Source organism: Ambystoma mexicanum, chromosome 11 (genome assembly GCF_040938575.1).
Source record: "Ambystoma mexicanum isolate Mex_15411 chromosome 11, UKY_AmexF1_1, whole genome shotgun sequence".
Lineage (NCBI taxonomy): Eukaryota > Metazoa > Chordata > Amphibia > Caudata > Ambystomatidae > Ambystoma > Ambystoma mexicanum.
This window is the reverse complement of record NC_090934.1, coordinates 1,478,964,989-1,478,990,217: the sequence shown is the minus strand read 5'-3', so window position 1 is coordinate 1,478,990,217 and position 25,229 is coordinate 1,478,964,989. Positions and strand designations below refer to the sequence as shown.

At 46.2% G+C, this 25,229-nt stretch overlaps 1 protein-coding gene across 1 annotated transcript in view; it reads right to left on the bottom strand.

Annotated features, from left to right (window-relative positions):
• LOC138504875 (protein shisa-like-1) overlaps positions 1 to 25,229 on the bottom strand; it is a 69,470-nt gene that overhangs the window by 16,806 nt on the left and 27,435 nt on the right. Inside the window, exon 2 of the mRNA XM_069625288.1 lies at positions 15,103 to 15,316. Coding sequence (XP_069481389.1) covers positions 15,103 to 15,316 — 214 coding nt within the window. The remainder of the gene's footprint in view (positions 1 to 15,102; positions 15,317 to 25,229) is intronic.

Sequence of the window (25,229 nt, the reverse complement as noted above, 5' to 3'; positions counted from 1 at the left end):
GAATGGAAAACCGCCTTCCGTACTAAGTACGGCTTGTTTGAATATCAAGTCATGCCCTTCGGGTTATGCAACGCTCCTGCGGCATTCCAATATTTCATGAATGACGTCTTAAGGGAGTTCACTGATGTGTGCGCCTTAGTGTACATAGATGACATCTTGGTATACCCAGCATACGAAACAAGATCATGTTAGGCATGTTCGTTCAGTCCTCACCAAGCTCCGTCAACATCGCATGTTTGCAAAGCTTGAAAAATGCTTTTTTCACGTCACCGAAGAGAGTTTCTTGGTTTTATCCTTACTCCAGGAGACATCAGAATGGACATGCACAAAGTAGATGCCATTCTGAAATGGCCTACACCGACGTCTCTGAAAGGGGTACAAAGCATGCTGGGCTTTGCGAACTTCTACCGCCGGTTCATCCCAGACTTCTCTCAGGTTGTGCACCCAATCACAGTATTATTACGAAAAAACAATAAAAAGTTTACTTGGACCGAAGAAGCAGATAAAGTCTTTCAGGAACTTAAAAAAAGGTTTACCTCCGCTCCAATCCTGCAACATCCTCGTCCAGACCTCCCTTATGTCGTTGAAACTGATGCGTCCAGTCTCGCAATGGGGGCTGTCCTTTCACAGAGAGACCCGGAAACTGGCCAGTTACATCCTGTGGCCTTCTGGTCGAAAAAGTTCTCACCTCCAGAGATTAATTATGCCATCATGGACAAGGAACTCCTGGCTATCAAATCCGCCTTTAAAGCCTGGAGGCACTACCTTCTGGGAGCCAGACATACCATTACAGTCATCACAGACCACCGAAACCTGCAATATCTCAAAACAGCCAAGGCCCAGTCCTCGCGCCAATTACGGTGGGCCCTTTTCTTCGCCGAATATGATTATGTAATCACATTTCGACCAGGAGTCAGAAACGGAAAGGCGGATACCTTATCTCGCATGGGCATAGATTAAATAGTATTTACAACTCCAGACCCAGTACCTATTATACCTGAAGACAAACTCTTGGGTATCACCACAGCCTTAACACAAGCAGCACTACGGAAAGAAATCCAACGGACAATGAGTCCTGATGCCTTCCTCGCATGGCAAACTCAAGGAGAACAATCTACCATCAAGGACCATCTACCCTTTTTTAGGGATCACCCATATGTACCCAAGAAGGAATTACAACAGCATATTATTTCAAACTATCATGATTCACTGATCGAAGGGCATCCTGGGATCGCCAAAACCCTAGCTAAAATGAAAAAGAACTTTTGGTGGCCTACCTGGCGTAAGGACATCATTCAGTATATTCAGTCCTGCGGTGTCTGCGCACAAAATAAATCTCAGAAACAAAAACCATCTGGTCTCCTACAACCATTGGACATTCCTCCAGTTCCATGGCACACTCTTTCCCTTGACTTCATCACTGATCTACCTCCAAGCCAAGGGTTCAACACCATCCTTGTAGTTGTGGACTTATTCTCGAGGATGGCCCATTTTATTCCTCTCAAAGGCCTCCCATACGCAGCCACTTTAGCAAAAGTGTTCCTGGAGGGCGTGGTTAAGCTACATGGCTTCCCTTCGGTTCTGGTCTCTGATCGAGGCAGCCAGTTTGTTTCAAACTTCTGGAAAAAATGTTTTACAATGGCGCAGATTGATGTTCGGCTATCTACCAGTCACCATCCCCAAACAGACGGCCAAACCGAGAGAACCAATCAGACACTCGAGCAATATTTACGGTGCATGCTGCACCACGAACAAAGGAATTGGAAAGACCTACTATGGATAGGCGAATATGCAAATAACAATTCTTTGCATTCAAGCACGGGACAAACGCCCCCTTCTATACCCTTTATGGCAGACATCCACGTACCTCTGAACTAAACCTTCCAGCCAGCTTGGAAATGCCAGCGGTAAAGACTCTACACACAACCATTACCCAAGCTTTCAAAAGGGCAAAAGAACACTTTATTCATGCCAAACAAAAACAAAAGAGATTCGCCAACCAACACTGGAAAAAGTCCCCTGATTATCAAGTAGGAGACAAAGTTTGGTTAGCTGCTAAATTCGTACCCATCAAGGGAACCCGGACCTTTCATCCCAGATACTTAGGACCCTATACCATTAAGGCAATTATCAACCCAGTAGCCGTGAAACTGGATTTACCACCTAATCTACAAATCCACCTGGTATTTCATGTGTCCCTCCTGAAACCAATGCAACCCGGCACACGAATTGGGAAACCACCTAAGCCCATACTTGTCGACGGAGAACCAGAATTCGAAGTCAAAGATATCTTGGACTCTAAATATTCTAGGACCAAACTATATCATCTCGTCGATTGGAAATGATTTGGACCACAAGATAGATCCTGGGAGCCCAGTGAGAATATTCACGCACCACGTCTAATCAGGAAATTCCATCGGAATTTCCGAACCAAACCTGGGCCAGACAGAAGGAACGCCATGGGAGGGGCCTTAGGGGGGAGTGCTGTCACGACCCTCGCCGAAAACCCCCTCTGGCAAACCCACTGGCTAGGTGGAGTCAGGACTCGGGCCTTTAGAGCCAGGCATCCTTTTCCAAAGCCCTCTTGGGGACACTCTGAGCGCCTATGGCGCCAGGCTCATACACCATGAGAAACATGTGCTTGGGAACTACTTATTGTGTTGCCAGCCAACATGGAGGCATCCACATAGCTTATTTCCCAGGAACCAAGCTATGCGGTCTAGTGTTTTGGGTGTGGTAGCCTAGGGACTACTTTACCTGGACTATTTTGTTGGGGCTATTTAAACCACACCCGAGCAAGACAACACGCTTCGCGTTACTTTGCAGCTTGCAGCGTGACACTCACCGTGTCCAGCTATTCCCTCGAACCTTGGAGAAGCAGAACCTGCAAGGAGACAAAAGGAACATCATTAGCAGCAGCATCTTACCTGCAGTCTTCATCTTTAGCCACTTGCAGCTACTGAGAACAGGTTCCTCGAATCTGCACGCCTCCCGGACAGAACGACCTGAAAGAGGAAGATAGAAGCAACATTAAAGAAAGCAGTAGAGACATTTGCAAGTTACGAACTGCTCAAAAGTCTTACCTGGCTGGTCGCCTCTCGGCTGGCACCACTCCGGACATTCCACTCGCGCTGAAGAACACCGCGACCTACAAGGAAGGAACACACAGGCTAGCAAAGGTAAGACTTTGCAGCGCTGTGCATAGCACTTACTTACCGCATCATAGCGCTCTTAATACGCCATCATTTACCAGCGGGACTCAACCAAGCCAGTTCGCGGCGCTGAAGCTCTGCATACCTAAGGGAGAAAAAAAGAGACATTTTAAACAAAGAAAGGCATGCAGGATAGCAACAAAACTAAAGAACAGCAATAAGACCTACCTGAACAATATCAAACGGGCCGGCGTCAGTGAAGTAACTGGACCGCACATGCCCATGAAAGACAACGCGCCCCTGAAAAGAAGGCAGGACAGAGAGCACGCCTAACTCTACCACAAGGCAGAACCTTCCCCGCAGACCACATCTGGGCAAAGCTGAGAAGCATACCAGCGGGTAACCCGGCTGGGTGGCATCCCTGTGGATACCAGGTGAGCGTAACAATATGTCACTGAACAGGACACTAAAGGCAGAATTGATTTGAGTTATACACCTTTAGCATCTCCGGATGGGGAGTTATTTTGTGATGGCTCTTGCTTTAAGTTGCCTGATGGCACTTCTACCACTGCCTATGCAATCACCACTTCAGACACTATTATCGAGAGCAGGAGAATTCCTCACAACTCTGCACAGGCTGCAGAGATAGTTGCTTTGACTAGAGCTTGTGAGATATCCCAGGGGCTTAGCGTAAATGTCTATACTGATAGCCAGTACGCCTTTGGAGTAGCTCACAACTTTGGGAGACTATGGCCTGAGAGGGGATTTTTAACATCTCACGGTACAAAGATTCAACATGGTCCCTTGGTAGTGCAACTGTTGTTCGCACTGGCACTCCCTAAACAACTAGCTATAATGAAACGCGCAGCTCACCGAGGGTGACTGACGATATTGAGAAAGGGAATGCGTTTGCCGACAAGATAGCAAAGCAATCTGCCACCGACCCACAATCTAGAATGTATGTGTTGGATTCTGCTAGGTGGGTTGCTGAAACTGGGATGATGGAGGAAGGCATTAGCAGTGTGAAAGATATTCAGGCTGAAGCAACAGCAGAAGAGATTAAACATTGGGGTTCGCGACCTGCAGGGTTAGATAATGAGGGTTGTTGGGTTGATAATGAGAAACAGAGGTGGATGCTGCCCAACGCTTATGTAACCGCTGTAGTTACTATGGCACATGGGCCAGCTCACATCTGTGCAAAGATTATTTGTAAACATCTAGACCCTGTGTGGCATAATGACAACATTCTCAAAATTGCAGAATGACTAGTTCAGAACTGTATGATTTGTCTACAACCCAACATTGGAAAGGGTACACCAACACCTAAGGGCAGTTTCAGACCTCCCTCAATGCCATTTGAGGTGATTCACTTTGACTTCATTGAGATGGAGCGATGCCAGAACTATACATACCTTTTAGTAGTAGTATGTGCATTCAATAAATGGGTTGAGGCTTTCCCTCTGAAGGATAACACTGCCATATCCACTGCCAAAGTTATGCTGAAAGAATACTTCCCTAGATTTGGATTACCTAGAGTAATTTGGTCCAACAACGGACCTCACTTCAAAGCCGCTGTCATGCTACAGGTATGCGAGGGGCTACAGATTGATAAACTGTTCCATTCTGCGAGACATCCTCAGAATGCCGGTTTGGGGGAACGCCATAACAGTATCCTTAAGAACAAGTTAGCAAAGGTGTGTGCACATAGCCAACTGAAATGGGCTGACGCCCTACCACTAGCATTGTTGTCCATGAGAACTACTGTCCAGACTGGAACAGACTTTCTCCCTACAAAATAGTGATGGGGAGACATGCTAATGTATGGAATGCACCTAAACCTAAAAAGCTATCAGAAATCGAGTACCCATTGTTAACTGATTACTGTGACCAATTGACTCAAAACCTGCGTTTGATTCACCAACAGGTTCGAGCAGCTTTGCCTGAGAAATACGAAGCACCGGGTCCTCGCATTCGGCCTGGAGACTTTGTTTTGATTAAGAACTTTTGAGAGGAAATCATGCCTTGCAGTTCGCTGGAAGGGTCCCTATCAAGTGCTACTGGCTATTCAGACTGTTGTTCGAGTTGCAGGAAAATAACACTGGATACATGCGACGCACCTGAAATGAGTGCCCTTGCCTTTAGCCTACGACAAATGGGTTAAGGAGGGGGTTGATGATCTTGACACTGAGTGTGTGCCTTTCAGTGACGGCACTCAACCTGATTCAAAGCGACCTTCTGAGTCTGAGCGGCTCGGGAATTCATCAACTTCTTCAGACACTGACCCCGGAAGTTGATTCGTCACACCTCCCCCCTGTGGCCAGGGAATGGAAGCTGCTTCCTGATCCTGACCCTGACCCTCAGGGCAGCTATATGTCGGAGCATCACATGGGGAGAGATAAACTCTGGGAGGGAGTGGGGGTATCAACGGATGAGACATGGTATCCCCCATTCCCCTTACAGGATGCATCTCCCATACAAAATACCTTAATGGCCTATTGCGTCTCTTCCCCTGCCCCTTCAAAGGAGAGTGCTGGATTTCTCTCAATTCAATCTACAGATGAACTCTCAAACATTGACTTGTCTTCAGAACATGTTAAACCCATTCCTACAATGTTTCCGTTCAGGTCAGTTAAAAGGAACTACTATACCCAGAATCACCTTAACACTGCGACAAGCAAGAGGAATGGAGGAATACAGAGTAGAAGAAGCCCCAAGCACAGGCAACGCTCTAGTTGTTGGAAGCATGTAGCTGTGCCCAGGAGGTTTAAAACAAGATCGCCTGAAGAAATGGCAGACTGCTGGTGGGAGTGGGCTGCAGATCGTCGTGCTACCGAAGAACCACGAGAAGGACGTTGGAGACAACCGGCTCAGATACTGACCAGAAGAATGCTGCATGAAGAATATTCCATGCAGGAGTCTGGGGATCCAGGGCATTTGCCGGTAGAAAGCAACAGCAAGATACTCACTGGAGACCGACGAGGAGAAGAGAAGAGAAGCCCAGCAGGACCCACAGGAGGTAGGGAAACTGGAAGCCAAGCAGCACGAGGAAGAGAGCATCCGGTGGTGGTCATCGGCGGGCTGCAAGCAGAACGGGAAACGCCACAAAGAGCTGGTGAGTCCACGCTGGAGCTAAGGGAACATCGGAGCGTACCGGCGAACAAGCCAAATGTTCAAAGTTAAACAGCTCAAAATGGATAAAGAAAGATAGCAATTTGTTAATATTGAAAGTTAGAGGGTAAAAGTGCATTTACCAAAGGAAATCTTTGAAGCTTACGCTTTTGTATGAAGAACAAGAAACAATAACAAAACAATATTTACTGGACAATGTGAATTAGCCAAAAGGGCTAATGTGATAAATTATTAAAAGTGGACTTTCCGAAACAGGCAAGCACAGGTGTGTTGGAGGTGTGAGCAAAACACTAACCAGGCAAGATACTATGAATAAAAGGAATTAGCCAAAAGGGATAAAGTGGTAAATTATTATTATTAATTTTTTTTTAATTAAATGTGTTTCAGCCAAACATTTGACTTTTCACATAATACAAAAACATTTACATATCCAGGATCACAGTATTTACAAATAAAATAAAAAGAAATGCACCTCTTCAGCCCAGTCCTCAGGAAACGTCTTTATACAATTCCAATATTTTGAATAATTTGATCAATTCCATTGCCAAAAATGTTTCATGGCCTAAGGACAGTCAGTGCCAGAAATTCATAGTCTGTAACCGGCTTGGATCACTTACAAAATGCTGCAACGATGGTGTGATTTTCGCTCTTGTTCCCTGGCATTCAATTAAGACATAGTACCATGTCTGGCACAACTCTAGAAGACAAAAAGAGCACACATCCTTGCCCACCGTCTGTCTGGACATGCTAGATATTACATCTCGCGTTGAGAGAAGATTTAGCCTAAATCTCAGAATGACATCTCGAGATCTACCATCCGTAAATCTGGATAGGTAACCAGGTAGGGACCCACTGGGCTTATCCACAAACTATAGGCTCCCATGCAATGATAATGATCACATGCAATCCATTCTTCTGATCCAATCAGACTTGTTGAGAGCCATTTTCACATTACTTGACCTCTCAACCAAGTCTGCGGTTGATTTACCAATATTTGATATGATGGAGCATGCATTCTTCCTCAAGCCTTTCATAAACGGGTTGAGTTGTTTCAGATCTTCCCTACAGAATTCCTCATAAAAAGAATCTTCCCTAAGGGACCTAATGAGCCGGAACAATTGCAGGAGTCTCCATTCCAGAGCCAACCTCACGGAAGATAGACCCAATATGTAGCAAAGCACTACAATTGGGGTGGACATGGTAAGGCACAAGACCTTTTTCCATATCCTACCTTCTAAGTGCTCCCAGTCCCAATTCCAAACCTGAGATTCAACATCCATCCCATATAGTAAGGTCGGGATAACTTTCCCCTTATAACTTTTTATTAGAGGGATCCGGGAAAAACAACAGTAGATGGCTTTAAGATTTTTCACTTGGGCAGCTAGTTGATCTATTTTGGCTTTTAGCTGGTCTTCCACAAAGCCCACATTAGGATGTGCTGCTAACTAAAAGACCAAATATGTTAATTCAACTACTGGTGATATCAACTTAGCCTGCATAAACCAGCTATATGGTACAGATTTCTTTTTTCCCATTAGAAAATCTCACAATGGTGGTCTTCTGAGCATTGACCACCAGATTGTTTACAGACGCGTAACTGCTCATCGCACCCAACAGTTGTTGTAAACCCCTAGGGGCATAGCCAATGAGCAGCACATCATCTGCATATGCTATCCAGCTAACTTTCCACCCTCCTATTTTAGGACTTGCTAGTGCATGTTTATCTAGTGTGTCCTTCAAATCATCCAGTTATAGAATGAAAAGAAGAGGAGCAATGATGCACCTTTGCCGTACTCATCTCTCTGTGAGGATAGGCTTTGGGAGACCCCTACTATTAAGTCAGATTTGGATCTGGGTATTCTAATGTAAGTAGACCAAGATAGCCAACAGGCCCAATGGAATACTACAGGACTTCAATGTTTGCCATAGACTATTTCTGTTGACAGTATCAAAGACCATACTCAAATCCAACATGGCTACACAAACCACAGGATTCCCTGCCAGCCATAAACTATCCCCGAGAGTATTCACCACCAGCCCATTAAGAGTTGTAGACATGCCGTGGCGGAGGCCAGTCTGAGCCCTGTCCAAGATACCCGCACTCCTCGCCCAACTCTCCAACTCTCGAAGTACCGCCCCTGCAAAGATTTTACCATCCGCATCGAGAAGGGCGATCGGGCAGTAGGTGTTAGGATCCGCTTGATCGCCCTTCTTGAAAATGGGGATTATGACAGCAGACCTCTAGCTCTCAGGACATTGCCTTCTGCCAATAGAATTCTTAAAGAGAAGGTACAGTGAGACCAGGAGTCAACATTGGCTCTTAAAATAGAATTTGACAACCCATTAGGCCCAGCAGCTCTAGAACTAAAAGATTTAATAATGAGTCCCAAACTACCTCAAGAGAGAGGCACTGAGACCAAGGGAGGTCAAGATCAGGAGCCATTATGTCACAAGAAATCTTGCAGAAAAGAGTGTGGATGTGACCAGACTATAGGTCCTCCGATACACAATTAGTTTATGACGAGGATTGGGAGATCCTGCTGCCATTTACTAGGGACCAGAAATTGCGAGTATTCTTTGTGATTAAAGTTTCTAACATCATTTTGCCATGATGTAGGTATTTTAGGTATCAGTGGGCCCTATACCAATTTCTATATTCCTTAGTTAAGATTTTCTTTTCCCTTAAGAAGGCCTCTTAATTTATGCCATCCCTACTCGGAGCTCTTAGAGGTTTTCTCAGTTCCCTCTTCCATAACAGGGTCGTATAGTTAAACTTATATTTATGCCCTGGAACTTTATTAGCCCTAATCGTATCGGGTCTATCCAACTCCCAAAGAAAGTGTAGGAACTTTTCTGTCTGGCACCAAATTGTCAATTCTTCCCTGGATTCCATCGTGAGCGAGTTGTTCAGATTTGTGTTCAACGGTTTCCTGTCTTGCTTAAACTTAACCACCCGGTTTCCCCTATGTTCACACACAGATCTGTATCATATCCACCTCATCTTGCGAGACGTCTCCTAACATTCTCAAAGTCAGCATATTATGGTCGCTTCTGTTGGTAGGCCTAAGCTCCATCCTGGAGGAAGCATCAAAGAGACCCCTAGACAGAATTAAGTTATCAATGACTGACTTTCCGAGATTTTCCTCCAGGTAAATGCGGGCTGAAGATCTCCACTTAGGTTACCATTGCAAACAATCAAGTCCCATTCATTAATAAGTCTAACCATTTCTTCCCATTCACACCAGGGAGGCTGGCCCACTCATCTCATGTCCTGGGTCCATCCACATGAGTTCAAATCTCTGTCAATTTGTTTACTCGTCCCCTCTCCTCGTCCCACTACTTCGGACATAGTTTCTGATAGTTCTTCTAAGAAATCCTTCAGAGAGGAACAGGAGGGGTTATAGTAAATGTTAAAAGACCACTATACTATGTTTGGAATGATTGACAATCAGCTCTATTTTAGATACTAAGATCCTATAAAAGGAATTTTATATCATTACCATCTTTAGAATTTTAGAATTTTGAGATGCCATGATTAGACCCCCCGAAGGTCGGCCCCCTTTAGAATTTGTAGCAAGTTGGTGCAAGATGGTAAAACCATCCAGCCTCAGCTCTGCAAGTAACCAGATCTCCTGAAGCAGGATTAAATCAAAAGAGGCAAAAATATCTCAATTGCCCCTCAATAAAACTTCTATAACCCCTCGTATTACCAGATAGAACATCCATGCCACAATGTCCTAAAGCAGAGCCCTATTTTCATCAAGCTTCTGAAATACCTGTGTTAGTATCTCAGGCAGCAAAGACCATACCTTACTTCTATCATTCACCCCTTCATTTGTTGTCTTGGTCTGTGCTGCCACTGATTCCTGATCTTGTTTTCATTTTGCACCTGAACCTTGAAGTGGTGAATTATCAAAAGTGGATTTGCAGAGACAGACACAAGTGAGTGAATACAAAAAGCCCTGGCAGGAGAGTTCACCAGGCGTTACAAGTGTGTGAATACAAGAAGCCCTTGCAGAAGAGTACACCAGGCAATCACAAGTGTGTAAATATAAGTAAGCAGAAATAAACCCTGGCAGGAGAGTACACCAGGTATCCTGACAACCCAAAGGCCAAAGGTGATTGTACATGATAAGAACTGTTATTTTCAAGAACTGTGTAGAAGAATCCAGGGGAAAGGAGACACCTTCTGGATTAAGGAGCAATATCCTTGAAGTACATTTTGTTGAAGGTATTTAATCCTTTTTCTTATTTGAACACTTTTGAAACACTGAAGGCCAAAGATATTATCCTTTTCACCTTAAGATTTATTTCCTTAGCATTCAAGGGTCAGAATAATACTTTGGACACAGGACGGTTTGGGTTTGAACATTCTGGCACTAAAAGATCCTTTGTTTTGAGTTTAGGTAGGGAAACACCTCTAGTGCAGGGTGTGATGAATCTGAATTGTTGGGACCGTTCTCATGTGACCAGGGAAAGGCAGACGTTTCCTGATCCTGACACTGGGTTTGATGTTCTGTGGGAGGATCACATAGGCGGGGATTCAGGTCACGAGAATTGGGAGAACTCTCTAAACAGCTTCCCCTGGGACTCAATCTTAATGGCCTATTACGAAGCCAAAATATGTAAAGAAAAGAAGAATATAAACTTTGGGGACTTCAAGTACCATAATGCCATAGGTACTGGGACGGGAATGAGGGGCTCGGAGGCACAGAACTGCAGTATGCAGTCTAGTGCTCCTGACAACCTACACCTGAGTGGAAGTTTTGACTATTTAAATCCCCCTCAGGTGCAGATCAGAAGGAGTAGCAGAATTAGTTATCAGCGGCTGTGTATGCAGCAGGGGCAGAGATCCGAGGACGCTGGGACCACTTACGTGTCTGTAATAGTTGATGGTACTGAGAAGGTTGTGAGAAGGCAGAGTCCGAATTGCAGAGGTCGTGCATCGGGAAGCGCTGCTGTTGCAGGTTATCCTGTGTGTGAGAAACACTCTTTGTGCCGTGTGCATCATTTTTGTGGCTGGTGAGCACCAGGGAAGGAGAGAAGTAGCGTGGGCTCCTGTTCTGGAAGGCGTGTGTCACAGTACTGCAACTGGAGCTGTTGGAAGCACGAATCCGACCAGAGAAGAAGTTGCAGCGGCAGTGGGAAGCACGGGCATGCAGGGAAAGACCGCTGAGTTGGCCTCTGACAGGTGACCCCAGCGCACTCTTTTGTGAACCGCTGACCGCATAAAAACGATTTGACTATTGAACTAATGAAAGAAAGTGTGTTTGACCCAAAAGGCTTGTGAAGAGGAAACGAGAAGAGAACATTTATCACTTTCACTACCCAAGTAAAGAGAGATTGATATTTAAGAAAGGCTGTGACTACCATTGCCCAAGGAAAGAGGGGACAGTAGTGACCCCAAAGTGCAACCACCACTGGCAAAGTAAAGAGGGGGCAATATATGAGACAAATACCAAGCGTTCCCTAAGCCAAATAAAAGTTATTAGAAGAAAAAGGGAAAACAGCTTTCTTGAAGAGAGAAACCTGAATAAAAGACGTTACCAACAATTACCTGGTGTGATAGTGTAAACTCAAAGGTGATAGGAAAGTGGCCCTCCTTGTGGAGAGTAGCAGGGTGTAGAGGAACACAACCTGCATTCCATGTGGCCAATCAACCAGTGGAACAAACAGCATCAATGGGTGTTGTATCCTCATGGAAGAAGTTGTGAAGTGTACTGTTATTGAAAGCCAAAGACTTTATTGATGTTTGAAGTGAGCCACAATGCAGAGTACTTGTAGTAGTGGCAGGATATTTATCCTGGAAGGCGAGTACACCAGGAAAGGGATTGTTAGTGGTGGGCTTGGCAGGTTAGTGGACCAGGAAGAAGACATTAAAGTACTGCATTGTGGAAAAAGGTTATGGTGGAAAGAAAGTGGCAGGGCCACTAATGTGTTGGATGAACAGTGGTAAAAACCATCCTGATGAAAACAAAATCCAAAATACAGCAGCCAGACTGCTCCTCAAACTAACCAGAAGAGACCACATCACTCCAGCCCTAAAACACTGCACTGGCTCCCAGTCAAACATTGCATCACCTTCAAAACAATGTGCATAAAACACAGGGCAATCAGCGGACAAGGAGCTGAATTCCTCCTCAGATCAAGCAACGAAATCTGCCTAGAAGAAAAACCATACCTTAAGAAAAAACTTGGGGGCTCCTCCTTCTCCCACTTAGCTGCAAAAACCTGGAACAACATCCCAAAAGAAATAAGAAACACCAAAGACCACCTACAATTCAGAAAATTACTAAAAACCTGGCTCTTCAACACCACAGATTCAAACTGAAAAACCGAAACAACTGAACGGCAAACACAAAGAAAAAGGAGGATTACATTTAGGATGACACTGACAACACCCAGAACCGCCCAGCGAAAATCTTACTACAACAAGAGAGACGATGCTAAGTCAAATAGGACACAAGCGACACCCATGAGGACAGAAATCAGCATCCCTAGCTAACTCCAGCCAACAACCTCACCCGCCCCATAATTGCTACCAGGTATCATACTTGTATAGAGTTGTGTGAATATTAGCACTGGCCACACTTGAACCAAGTTGTGGACATTGGCATGGGCACTGACCGTATGGAGTTGTGAATGAACGCAGGTGCGGCCCTGGATGTAATTGCAAGCTTTGGCATGTGCCACGTTTCAAAGGGGCTGGGAGCAATGGCCTGCAAAAACAACTGTATAAGATGATGAATGCCAACCCCCCGCCACATATGGATGGAGTAGCCTTGGCTAGTCAATGCCGCGCACCGACTGGATTGGGAATGCTCTATGGTCCAAATTTGAAGGATGCACAAACGCATGCCTGCACCGCATACAGACAGGTGTCACGTAGGTGGCTGAGGCCAAACTTGGCTAAGGTTAGGAATGTGAGTGGATGCCATGTGTGAAAGGGACTGTGAGTATTGGATGGCCCAGATCAGGACAGAGATGCAGAGATGCTCCTGCACCCCACCTGGAGAGAATACGGAAATTCAACGCCTCACTTCCGGACAGCAATGCCAATTAACCAATCCACTAACAATTTCACCCCTCTGCATACACCTCTTAAACTCTAACCAAACACAACCACAAGCCTACGACACAACAATCCGCACAAACTTCACTGCACTGCAACAACAAAACAAACCACACATAGACTCGCACAACAGCACACGGCGACAACCGACTGTAAAACACCCCAAGCCCAACCAACGATCCCACCAGGTTGAGGCTGCCAACAGCACATCACTGCTCTCTTGCATTTTTCCAGCTTATTCCCACTAACTCACCCCGCCCTTCCCTTTTCAGAGCCGCCAGAGCGCCAGGGGACCACTCTGGTGGTGACAGTGCGTGGTACAAATATCTTTTAACATTAACATTAACATCAAGAAGAAATGTGTAGTAGTTATTTTTTTAAGAGAAGAAAAGTCATATTGAAATATTCATTGGAAGAGTGAAAACAAAGACTTTTGGTTTGATAAACAAAAACCAGGGGGCCCTTTATGCTGAAGAGTGTTGAACTTTGTTTAATAATAAGATAATCACTAGGCCAAGTGAACTCCTCCAGGAGTGAAGGAACTTTCTGTTGGAAACAATACTTGGCTAATGTGAGGAACCTTTGTGTGTTACTTTGTGAAGTAAAAACTAATCATTGGAGTGAACTTTATCCACTGAAACCTGTATTTGGAAATTCTTCCTTAATCCTAGGGAAGGGGATCGAACCCTGGTGACAAGAATATTTAGTTCTTCTTATTAATTTGTTGAATCTGAACAGCCATATAAATACCTGAAATGTTTTTGTTGTATGTATAAGTGTGAAGGACAGATACCTTTTTATGTTAGTGTTTTCCTTTAGCTTTAGTTTAATTGGCAGGGAATCCCACGTTAGGTTAGGGAAAGCCAGGCGTTTGTCACACCCTTTTAAGTTAATACAATGGCTTCTTGTGAAAAACCTTCATCAAGTTGTCCGCCTCGCCTTTCTGACTCCTCACAAGGGACAGTGAGGCATTTTCCCAACCCCTTTTTATTAATAAATAAAAGTATTTACCCACAACCATGTCTAACCTGTGCACAAGTTTCATTCCTGACTCCTCACAGAAGCCTCACATGACCCCGGGTAAGGAGCACGTGGTAGAGGCAAGGACCGTGGTGGCCTCTCTCTGAGCAGTGAGTCACTCTAGTCACATCACATGGGTAGCCTCTGAGGGAAGTGTAAAGAAAAGAAAAAAAGACGTTTGCAAATGTAGTGTGGATCTTTTGCTATAGACCGGTGCTTACAATGGACACCGTCTTCACCAAGTCTCTTCCATGAGAAGTCATTGGGACATCACAAGGTTAGGGGTGTAGCTTTGTTTTTACCTCATGATGGGATCTAGATTGTGCACTTGATCTTTCTGGAAATATACTATAAAATACATGGCTCAGGGTCCCGTTACCACCAGCGTTCTCTCCTTGGTACATGCTTTCATGGGTCTCCCACTCACTGCACCCTCCCAGGTGTGCTCTCCACTCTGTGTAGACCTCTTTTCCCTGGATGGGGTATGGTCCTGTCCATCATGGCAGATCAATCTTGTGATTGTGTGCAATTCACAAGAACAACCCTGTGACCCCGAGTCCTCTCAGGTTTCTGTGCCCCTGCTTCCTCCATTACTCAGTGCAGCCACGCCCCCACCACATGCCTGTGGAGGTGCAGTAAGGCGGGATGCGGTATTACTGACACAACCCCTTGACCCGCTCCTTCTGAATAAATGATGGAACGTCTAAAGGCAGCCATGTGGCCCCGTACCTGTGTATCTCTGTGGTGAGCAGTTCTGAAAGGTTCACTTTCATGAGTGCTTCAAACTCCAGGTGGCTGCAGCAGTTCTTGAGGGTGCAGTTTCCGGGGTCGCAGCAGTACAGGTGCTCAGATGGATCAGTCAGCCGGGGGCAGTAGAAGCCAGAATGGTAGTGGCCATTCTCTCCATAGTAGCCCTCACACAAGCGATTGTTTGAGGCAGACACTGAAAGCAGTCAAGAACAGAAAGCGTTTGAGGAGCGCAGTAGTTTTCATTGCCAAGTCAGTGTTTCTTAGAACTAGCATCGAAGAGTAGCATCCAGCGTCCGTTCCCAACAAAAAGTCATCACTGAGGAAATGGGATCTAACAAATGTATGCATTAAAACTTAACTTTGAGTGCCAAGTAGGCCTCCATTTGGATCAAGATCATTTGATGGCATCCATAGTCCCTGGAAAGCTCTATGAAATCACTGAACACAGCCATTGAACTCATCTCTACACATCTTTGTATCAATTTTTCATATTTGCTCCACAATGTTCCTAGTCCCGGCAGATGAATGATGAAAAAGACCTTTCCGCAACCCACGGCAACGGATGGGTTTTGTGCTAATCCTGCTGCAACCACTGAATGATTACACTGCAGTGCACCACACTTAAATTAGGCCGGGCTTTAGGATCTGCCTCAGTGTGCATAGCTCGGTCGCTCCAGAAGACGGATGGACTGAGTGGACAGAGTTCAGTATTAAACAATTTCCTCCAACACAGTTGGGTACTGGATTCACCAATTCACCTGTCCAGAAACGCTGAGTTGTGCAGGGACAGTATGTAATGTGAAACCCATCTACCAAGAGGAGAAAAAAAACGATTGCACCGTGGGCAAACCCCGTGGTGCGAATAGCTATCATGCCTGATCAGCGGGCCGTACATGGCTAATAATGGCCAGAGCCCTCGCTGATGCCCCGGTTGTTACCGACCATGTACGCCTCCCATCCCAGCTGGGGTGTGATTGCTACATTATTAGAATATTACACTTTACACTTGGTACATGGCCATGCATGCATGGCTCCGGGAGACAGCAGACGCAGAAGATTTCTCTTCCCGCTTTGGACACTGTCCTTTCTGGGGTATGTCACATCTTTAAGTGGGTTAGGCAATCCCAAATGTATCTCTCCTTGGTCCATCAGGTTATGGTAGCAGCTAATAGAGAAACAAGTCCCCTCACTTCAAGGGTACACATGATCATGGAACCCACCTTATGCCCATCACGCAACCACTCATGACTACTTTCAGGCCTCCCTGGTAAATACGATCATTATGCACGCATTAAGCAGTCACTATTTTATTATCAGTGCTATATATGTTGATCATTCTACAGCCCATATAAGCTACATGCAGCCCATTGGATGTGTTGGCCCTGGACTCATTTGATCTCTCACCTCTGATTGTACCAGCAGGGGTTTATTCTGACTGTACCAGCAGGGGTTTATACCGACTGTACCAGCAAAACAGAAATAATGATCATCACACAAAACGGAGGCGACAACCACTACATCCCTTGCCAAGGGAACTCGGTACAACCCCAGCCCCATCGTCGGCTATAAAAAACCTGAGGGTCGTAATGGACAACAAACTTACTCTAGAGCCACGAGTAAATGCTCTACTCAGAAAATGCTTCTTTCTCCTGCGAGCGGCAAAAAGGATCTGATCGTTCCTGTCTTTCCTCAACAAAACACTTATCATCGCTCTCGTCATGTCCAGAGTAGATTACGCCAATAGTCTATACCTGGGTATGCCTGAACGACATCTAAAAAAACTACAACACATACAAAATGCTGCGGCCAGATTGCTCCTCAAACTACCCCGAAGAGAACACATCACACCTGCACTAAAAACACTACATTGGCTACCAATAAAACAATGAATCAAATTCAAATCAATGTGCATCACACACAGAGCACTCCACAACCAAGGTACAGAGTTCTTGAGGGATAAACTATGCCTATATCACCCAACAAGAACGCTCAGATCCAGCAACGGCATCCGCCTGGGACTGAAACCCTACAACAAAAGAAAACCCTGAGGATCTTCTTTCTCTCATCTCACACCAAAAACTTGGAACGACTTACCAAAGAACATACATAACACAAGAAACCACCTACTATTCAGGAAACTGCTCAAATCCTGGCTCTTCACTGCATAACTAGAAGAACGCCCGTAGGGGCACACACACTCAGCTAAAACAATGATGAGTGAAGATAGTCAAGATACCAACCCGGGATCCCACCAAGCAATCAACTACAAACCGAATTTAATGAAGACATTCTACGACATACCAAACTACAAACTGAACGATAGCTATGATAGGACGACACTAAACTCTGAATACATAGTTAGACCAAGACGGAAGGACAAGGACGATTCATCAATAGCACCCTGGCCCCGAATTACACCCAAGCTCCAATAGACCACCGCCAAAATAGATACCGAGGGATAGGGGAAGGCCAATCCACAGCACCAACCCCAGAGGGTGAGACTAGACATACCCCGTCCCATTACACTAAGTTCAAACACAATACAGCCAGGAACGTGCCGCACCATCACCCACAACAGTTAGATGGTCAAGAAAGGAAAGTAGCAACTAAGCCCACCCAAAGGAATTCTAGTTAAATAGAACAAGATCTGCTAGAACCAGGACATACAACCCACTAACCCAACTTCAAATCTCTGCATACCTAATTCACCCGAAGATCGACACATCTATTTCTCGCCCATCAAACCATATGCACTTCACCACACCGCAACAACAACAAACAACACATAAACCACACCAACAGAACACAATGTCTCGCTCCGGTCCGATATTCACATCAAAGCTCAGTGCATGGTGGAAACCGAACTAAAGCTGCCAACAGCACACCACTTCTCTCACTCTCCTACCCCCTCTTCACCCAAGTAACCTAACCCGCCCGGGTTCTTGTTTTACAGATCCGCCTGAGAGCCCGGGGACCAACTCTGCTGGTGACGGTACGCAATATAAATACCTTTAACATTTAACATAAAATTCACCAATTACAAACAACGAACATTGGCCTCAATGAAGGCCATGAAATGTAAGACTTTTCAATGTAATAAGAGGAATTACACCATAGTAGCACTGTTGCTTAACATATCAATTCATCTTTTGCTAAACATGGAAAGGTGACCCAGTTACCACTGAGGATTAGTCCAAACTGTGACATACTCCACAATAAATGTTCCGGATTGCTGTAAACTACACAATACGTTCACATCATTACCTTGATGACTAAACCATACAATTATAATTTAGACCCAATGTAAAATTAATATCCCATCATGCCACAATGCCCACATAGGAAACCTACATACACAAACATATTATTGCCACAATAACATTAAGCACATCTATTTAACTGAAGATTTAAAGTATGAGAATAAAATGGATGCAAATGCACATCAAAACTGGAGCTGTTCCTGGAATAGCAAAAGCAGAAGTGAGCGAGTGCTTTCACTCGCTCACTTCCTGGCTCACTCACTCGCTGGCTCACTCACAAACTGGCCTGCTCCCTCCCTGGCTTGCTCACTCACTGGCTCACTCACTGGCTTGCTCACTGGCTTGTTCACTCCCTGGCTCACTCACTCACCTGCTCACTCTCTCACTGGCTCGCTCACTCGCTCGCTCACTCACTGGCTCACTCACTCACACTCTTCCAGTCTTCTTTGTCTTTCACGCCGTGTCTCACTCTGTTTCTGTGGCCGAGAGGCACGTTGCCAGGTTCACGTTGGCTAGAGCCGCTCCAGCCGTTGCTGATAGCCACACAACCAGAAAATAAATGTCAACTTGAGAGGGGGCGGGGGACTGAGCTGTATTTTTGGCAAGTGCAGCTACACATAAAGAAAGGATTTCCATTGTGCTTGCATAGTAAACTGGCTAACGATTACTTCTGGTTTACATTTTGGACAAAACAAAAGAGGTGATGGCTGGAAGATTTAGAATGAATCTTAACCACTGGCATTGCTCTGGGCAGCCATCCAGACCATAGTTCTTCGCCTGCCAAGCCATTACAGAAGGGGAAAGGCCATTGCAAATCAGGCTTGGCCCCACCCCAAAAGGGGCAGCCCAGCCCAAGCTTCCTGTCTTGGTCACATCCCGTATGAACAATGAGATCTCGTACAGAAAGGAACTGACATAGCAGTTCTAGTTGGACTGCCGCTTTTCGGGTCAAACTAAGCCTGATAGTGGGTGCCATGTTCTCATAGACCTTTTAATATGTGATTGTTTTATGTAATCCCACCAGAACTAGTTAATTCAAAGCAAATTATGGAGACACTGCTCACACAATGATGTCATGATTTATGACACATAACCCCCAGTAGTGTTCAGAGGCAGAATGAAAGGAAATCCTCAACTGAACAACACTGAAAATCCTGCAACATGGGCGATAGCTTCCCCTCACCAGAGGATTGTATGACATTAAAACCCACCCTTCTCTACTGAAAACAGTGTACAAAACATAAACGTACTTACCAGACTGTCTGTGACCATGTTACATATTTCTGCATTTAGTTCCAAGAACAACTGGGAATAACTTCACAGATACAGTTCCTATCTCCTGACTCAGCGCATAGGATCAGGGGGCGGTGTCAGACAACTGGGAATAACTTAACAGATAGTTGTTTTCTCCTGACTCAGCACATGGATTGATTGATTGATTTGTTTTTTTAGAGAGCGCTTTATACCAAGGCGCTGGGGATGAAGGGGCGGTATCAGACAACTGGGAGTAACTTCACAGACACAGCTGCTTTCTTCTGACTCAGCACATGGGATGAAGAGCGGTGTCAGACAACTGGGAATAACTTCACAGACACAGTTCCTATCTCCTGACTCAGCACATGGGATGAGGGGGCGGTGACAGACAACTGGGAATAACTTCACAGACACATTTCCTATCTCCTGACTCAGCACATGGGATGAGGGGGCAGTGTCAGACAACTGGGAATAACTTCACAGACAGAGTGCCTATCTCCTGACTCAGCACATGGGATGAGGGGGCAGTGTCAGACAACTGGGAATAACTTCACAGACACAGTGCCTATCTCCTGACTCAGCACATGGGATGAGGGGGCGGTGTCAGACAACTGGGAATAACTTCACAGACACAGTTCCTATCTCCTGACTCAGCACATAGGATCAGGGGGCGGTGACAGACAACTGGGAATAACTTCACAGACACATTTCCTATCTCCTGACTCAGCACATGGGATGAAGAGCGGTGTCAGACAACTGGGAATAACTTCACAGACACAGTTCCTATCTCCTGACTCAGCACATAGGTTCAGGGGGCGGTGACAGACAACTGGGAATAACTTCACAGACACATTTCCTATCTCCTGACTCAGCACATGGGATGAGGGGGCAGTGTCAGACAACTGGGAATAACTTCACAGACACAGTGCCTATCTATCTCCTGACTCAGCACATGGGATGAGGGGGCGGTCTCAGACAACTGGGAATAACTTCACAGACACAGTTGCTTTCTTCTGTCTCAACACATGAGATGAGGGGGCGGTGTCAGACAACTGGGAATAACTACACAGACAGTTGTTTTCTCCTGACTCAGCACATGGGATTAAGGGGCGGTGTCAGACAACTGGGAGTAACTTCACAGAAACAGCTGCTTTCTCCTGACTCAGCACTTGGTACTCAGCATATGGGATGAGGGGGCGGTGTCAGACAACTGGGAATAACTACACAGACAGTTGTTTTCTCCTGACTCAGCACATGGGATGAAGAGCGGTGTCAGACAACTGGGAATAACTTCACAGACACAGTTCCTATCTCCTGACTCAGCACATAGGATCAGGGGGCGGTGCCAGACAACTGGGAATAACTCCACAGACATAGTTCCTATCTCCTGACTCAGCACGTGGGATGAGGGGGCAGTGTCAGACAACTGGGAATAACTTCACAGACACAGTTCCTATCTCCTGACTCAGCAAATAGGATCAGGGGGCGGTGCCAGACAACTGGGAATAACTCCACAGACATAGTTCCTATCTCCTGACTCAGCACAATGGATGAGTGGGCGGTGTCAGACAACTGGGAATAACTTCACAAACACAGTTGCTTTCTCCTGACTCAGTACATGGGATGAGGGGGCGTGTCAGACAACTGGGAGTAACTTCACAGATAGTTGTTTTCTCCTGACTCAGCACATGGGATGAAGGGGCGGTGTCAGACAACTGGGAGTAACTTCACAGACACAGCTGCTTTCACCTGACTCTGCACTTGGGACTCAGCATATGGGATGAGGGGGCGGTGTCAGACAACTGGGAATAACTTCACAGATACAGTTGCTTTCTTCTGACTCAGCACATGAGATTAGGGGGTGGTGTCAGACAACTGGGAATAACTACACAGACAGTTGTTTTCTCCTGACTCAGCACTTGGGACTCAGCATATGGGATGAGGGGGCGGTGTCAGACAACTGGGAATAACTTCACAGACACAGTTCCTATCTCCTGACTCAGCACATAGGATCAGGGGGCGGTGTCAGACAACTGGGAATAACTTCACAGATAGTTGTTTTCTCCTGACTCAGCACATTGTTTGATTGATTGATTTGTTTATTTATAGAGCGCTTTATAACAAGGCGCTGGGGATGAAGGGGCGGTGTCAGACAACTGGGAGTAACTTCACAGACACAGCTGCTTTCTCCTGACTCAGCACTTGGGTTTCACCATATGGGATGAGGGGGCGGTGTCAGACAACTGGGAATAACTACACAGACAGTTGTTTTCTCCTGACTCAGCACATGGGATGAAGAGCGGTGTCAGACAACTGGGAATAACTTCACAGACACAGTTCCTATCTCCTGACTCAGCACATAGGATCAGGGGGCGGTGATAGACAACTGGGAATAACTTCACAGACACATTTCCTATCTCCTGACTCAGCACATGGGATGAGGGGGCAGTGTCAGACAACTGGGAATAACTTCACAGACACAGTGCCTATCTCCTGACTCAGCATATGGGATGAGGGGGCGGTGTCAGACAACTGGGAATAACTTCACAGATACAGTTGCTTTCTTCTGACTCAGCACATGAGATTAGGGGGTGGTGTGAGACAACTGGGAATAACTACACAGATAGTTGTTTTCTCCTGACTCAGCACTTGGGACTCAGCATATGGGATGAGGGGGCGGTGTCAGACAACTGGGAATAACTTCACAGACACAGTTCCTATCTCCTGACTCAGCACATAGGATCAGGGGGCGGTGTCAGACAACTGGGAATAACTTCACAGATAGTTGTTTTCTCCTGACTCAGCACATTGTTTGATTGATTTGTTTATTTATAGAGCGCTTTATACTAAGGCGCTGGGGATGAAGGGGCGGTGTCAGACAACTGGGAGTAACTTCACAGACACAGCTGCTTTCTCCTGACTCAGCACTTGCGACTCACCATATGGGATGAGGGGGCGGTGTCAGACAACTGGGAATAACTACACAGACAGTTGTTTTCTCCTGACTCAGCACATGGGATGAAGAGCGGTGTCAGACAACTGGGAATAACTTCACAGACACAGTTCCTATCTCCTGACTCAGCACATAGGATCAGGGGGCGGTGCCAGACAACTGGGAATAACTTCACAGACACAGTTCCTATCTCCTGACTCAGCACATGGGATGAGGGGGCAGTGTCGGACAACTGGGAATAACTTCACAGACACAGTGCCTATCTCCTGACTCAGCACATGGGATGAGGGGGCGGTGTCAGACAACTGGGAATAACTTCACAGATACAGTTGCTTTCTTCTGACTCAGCACATGAGATGAGGGGGCGGTGTCAGACAACTGGGAATAACTACACAGACAGTTGTTTTCTCCTGACTCAGCACATGGGATTAAGGGGCGGTGTTAGACAACTGGGAGTAACTTCACTGAAACAGCTGCTTTCTCCTGACTCAGCACTTGGGACTCAGCATATGAGATGAGGGGGCGGTGTCAGACAACTGGGAATAACTTCACAGACACAGTTCCTATCTCCTGACCCAGCACATGGGATGAGGGGGCAGTGTCAGACAACTGGGAATAACTTCACAGACACAGTGCCTATCGCCTGACTCAGCACATGGGATGAGGGGGCGGTGTCAGACAACTGGGAATAACTTCAAAAACCCAGTTGCTTTCTCCTGACTCAGCACTTGGGATGAGGGGGCGTGTCAGACAACTGGGAGTAACTTCACAGATAGTTGTTTTCTCCTGACTCAGCACATGGGTTGAAGGGGCGGTGTCAGACAACTGGGAGTAACTTCACAGACACAGCTGCTTTCTCCTGACTCAGCACTGGGACTCAGCATATGGGATGAGGGGGCGGTGTCAGACAACTGGGAATAACTTCACAGACACAGTTCCTATCTCCTGACTCAGCACATAGGATCAGGGGGCGGTGTCAGACAACTGGGAATAACTTCACAGATAGTTGTTTTCTCCTGACTCAGCACATTGTTTGATTGATTGATTTGTTTATTTATAGAGCGCTTTATACCAAGGCGCTGGGGATGAAGGGGCGGTGTCAGACAACTGGGAATAACTTCACAGACACAGTTCCTATCTCCTGACTCAGCACATAGGATCAGGGGGCGGTGACAGACAACTGGGAATAACTTCACAGACACATTTCCTATCTCCTGACTCAGCACATGGGATGAAGAGCGGTGTCAGACAACTGGGAATAACTTCACAGACACAGTTCCTATCTCCTGACTCAGCACATAGGTTCAGGGGGCGGTGACCGACAACTGGGAATAACTTCACAGACACATTTCCTATCTCCTGACTCAGCACATGGGATGAGGGGGCAGTGTCAGACAACTGGGAATAACTTCACAGACACAGTGCCTATCTCCTGACTCAGCACATGGGATGAGGGGGCGGTCTCAGACAACTGGGAATAACTTCACAGACACAGTTGCTTTCTTCTGTCTCAACACATGAGATGAGGGGGCGGTGTCAGACAACTGGGAATAACTACACAGACAGTTGTTTTCTCCTGACTCAGCACATGGGATTAAGGGGCGGTGTCAGACAACTGGGAGTAACTTCACAGAAACAGCTGCTTTCTCCTGACTCAGCACTTGGTACTCAGCATATGGGATGAGGGGGCGGTGTCAGACAACTGGGAATAACTACACAGACAGTTGTTTTCTCCTGACTCAGCACATGGGATGAAGAGCGGTGTCAGACAACTGGGAATAACTTCACAGACACAGTTCCTATCTCCTGACTCAGCACATAGGATCAGGGGGCGGTGCCAGACAACTGGGAATAACTCCACAGACATAGTTCCTATCTCCTGACTCAGCACGTGGGATGAGGGGGCAGTGTCAGACAACTGGGAATAACTTCACAGACACAGTTCCTATCTCCTGACTCAGCAAATAGGATCAGGGGGCGGTGCCAGACAACTGGGAATAACTCCACAGACATAGTTCCTATCTCCTGACTCAGCACAATGGATGAGTGGGCGGTGTCAGACAACTGGGAATAACTTCACAAACACAGTTGCTTTCTCCTGACTCAGCACATGGGATGAGGGGGCGTGTCAGACAACTGGGAGTAACTTCACAGATAGTTGTTTTCTCCTGACTCAGCACATGGGATGAAGGGGCGGTGTCAGACAACTGGGAGTAACTTCACAGACACAGCTGCTTTCACCTGACTCTGCACTTGGGACTCAGCATATGGGATGAGGGGGCGGTGTCAGACAACTGGGAATAACTTCACAGATACAGTTGCTTTCTTCTGACTCAGCACATGAGATTAGGGGGTGGTGTCAGACAACTGGGAATAACTACACAGACAGTTGTTTTCTCCTGACTCAGCACTTGGGACTCAGCATATGGGATGAGGGGGCGGTGTCAGACAACTGGGAATAACTTCACAGACACAGTTCCTATCTCCTGACTCAGCACATAGGATCAGGGGGCGGTGTCAGACAACTGGGAATAACTTCACAGATAGTTGTTTTCTCCTGACTCAGCACATTGTTTGATTGATTGATTTGTTTATTTATAGAGCGCTTTATAACAAGGCGCTGGGGATGAAGGGGCGGT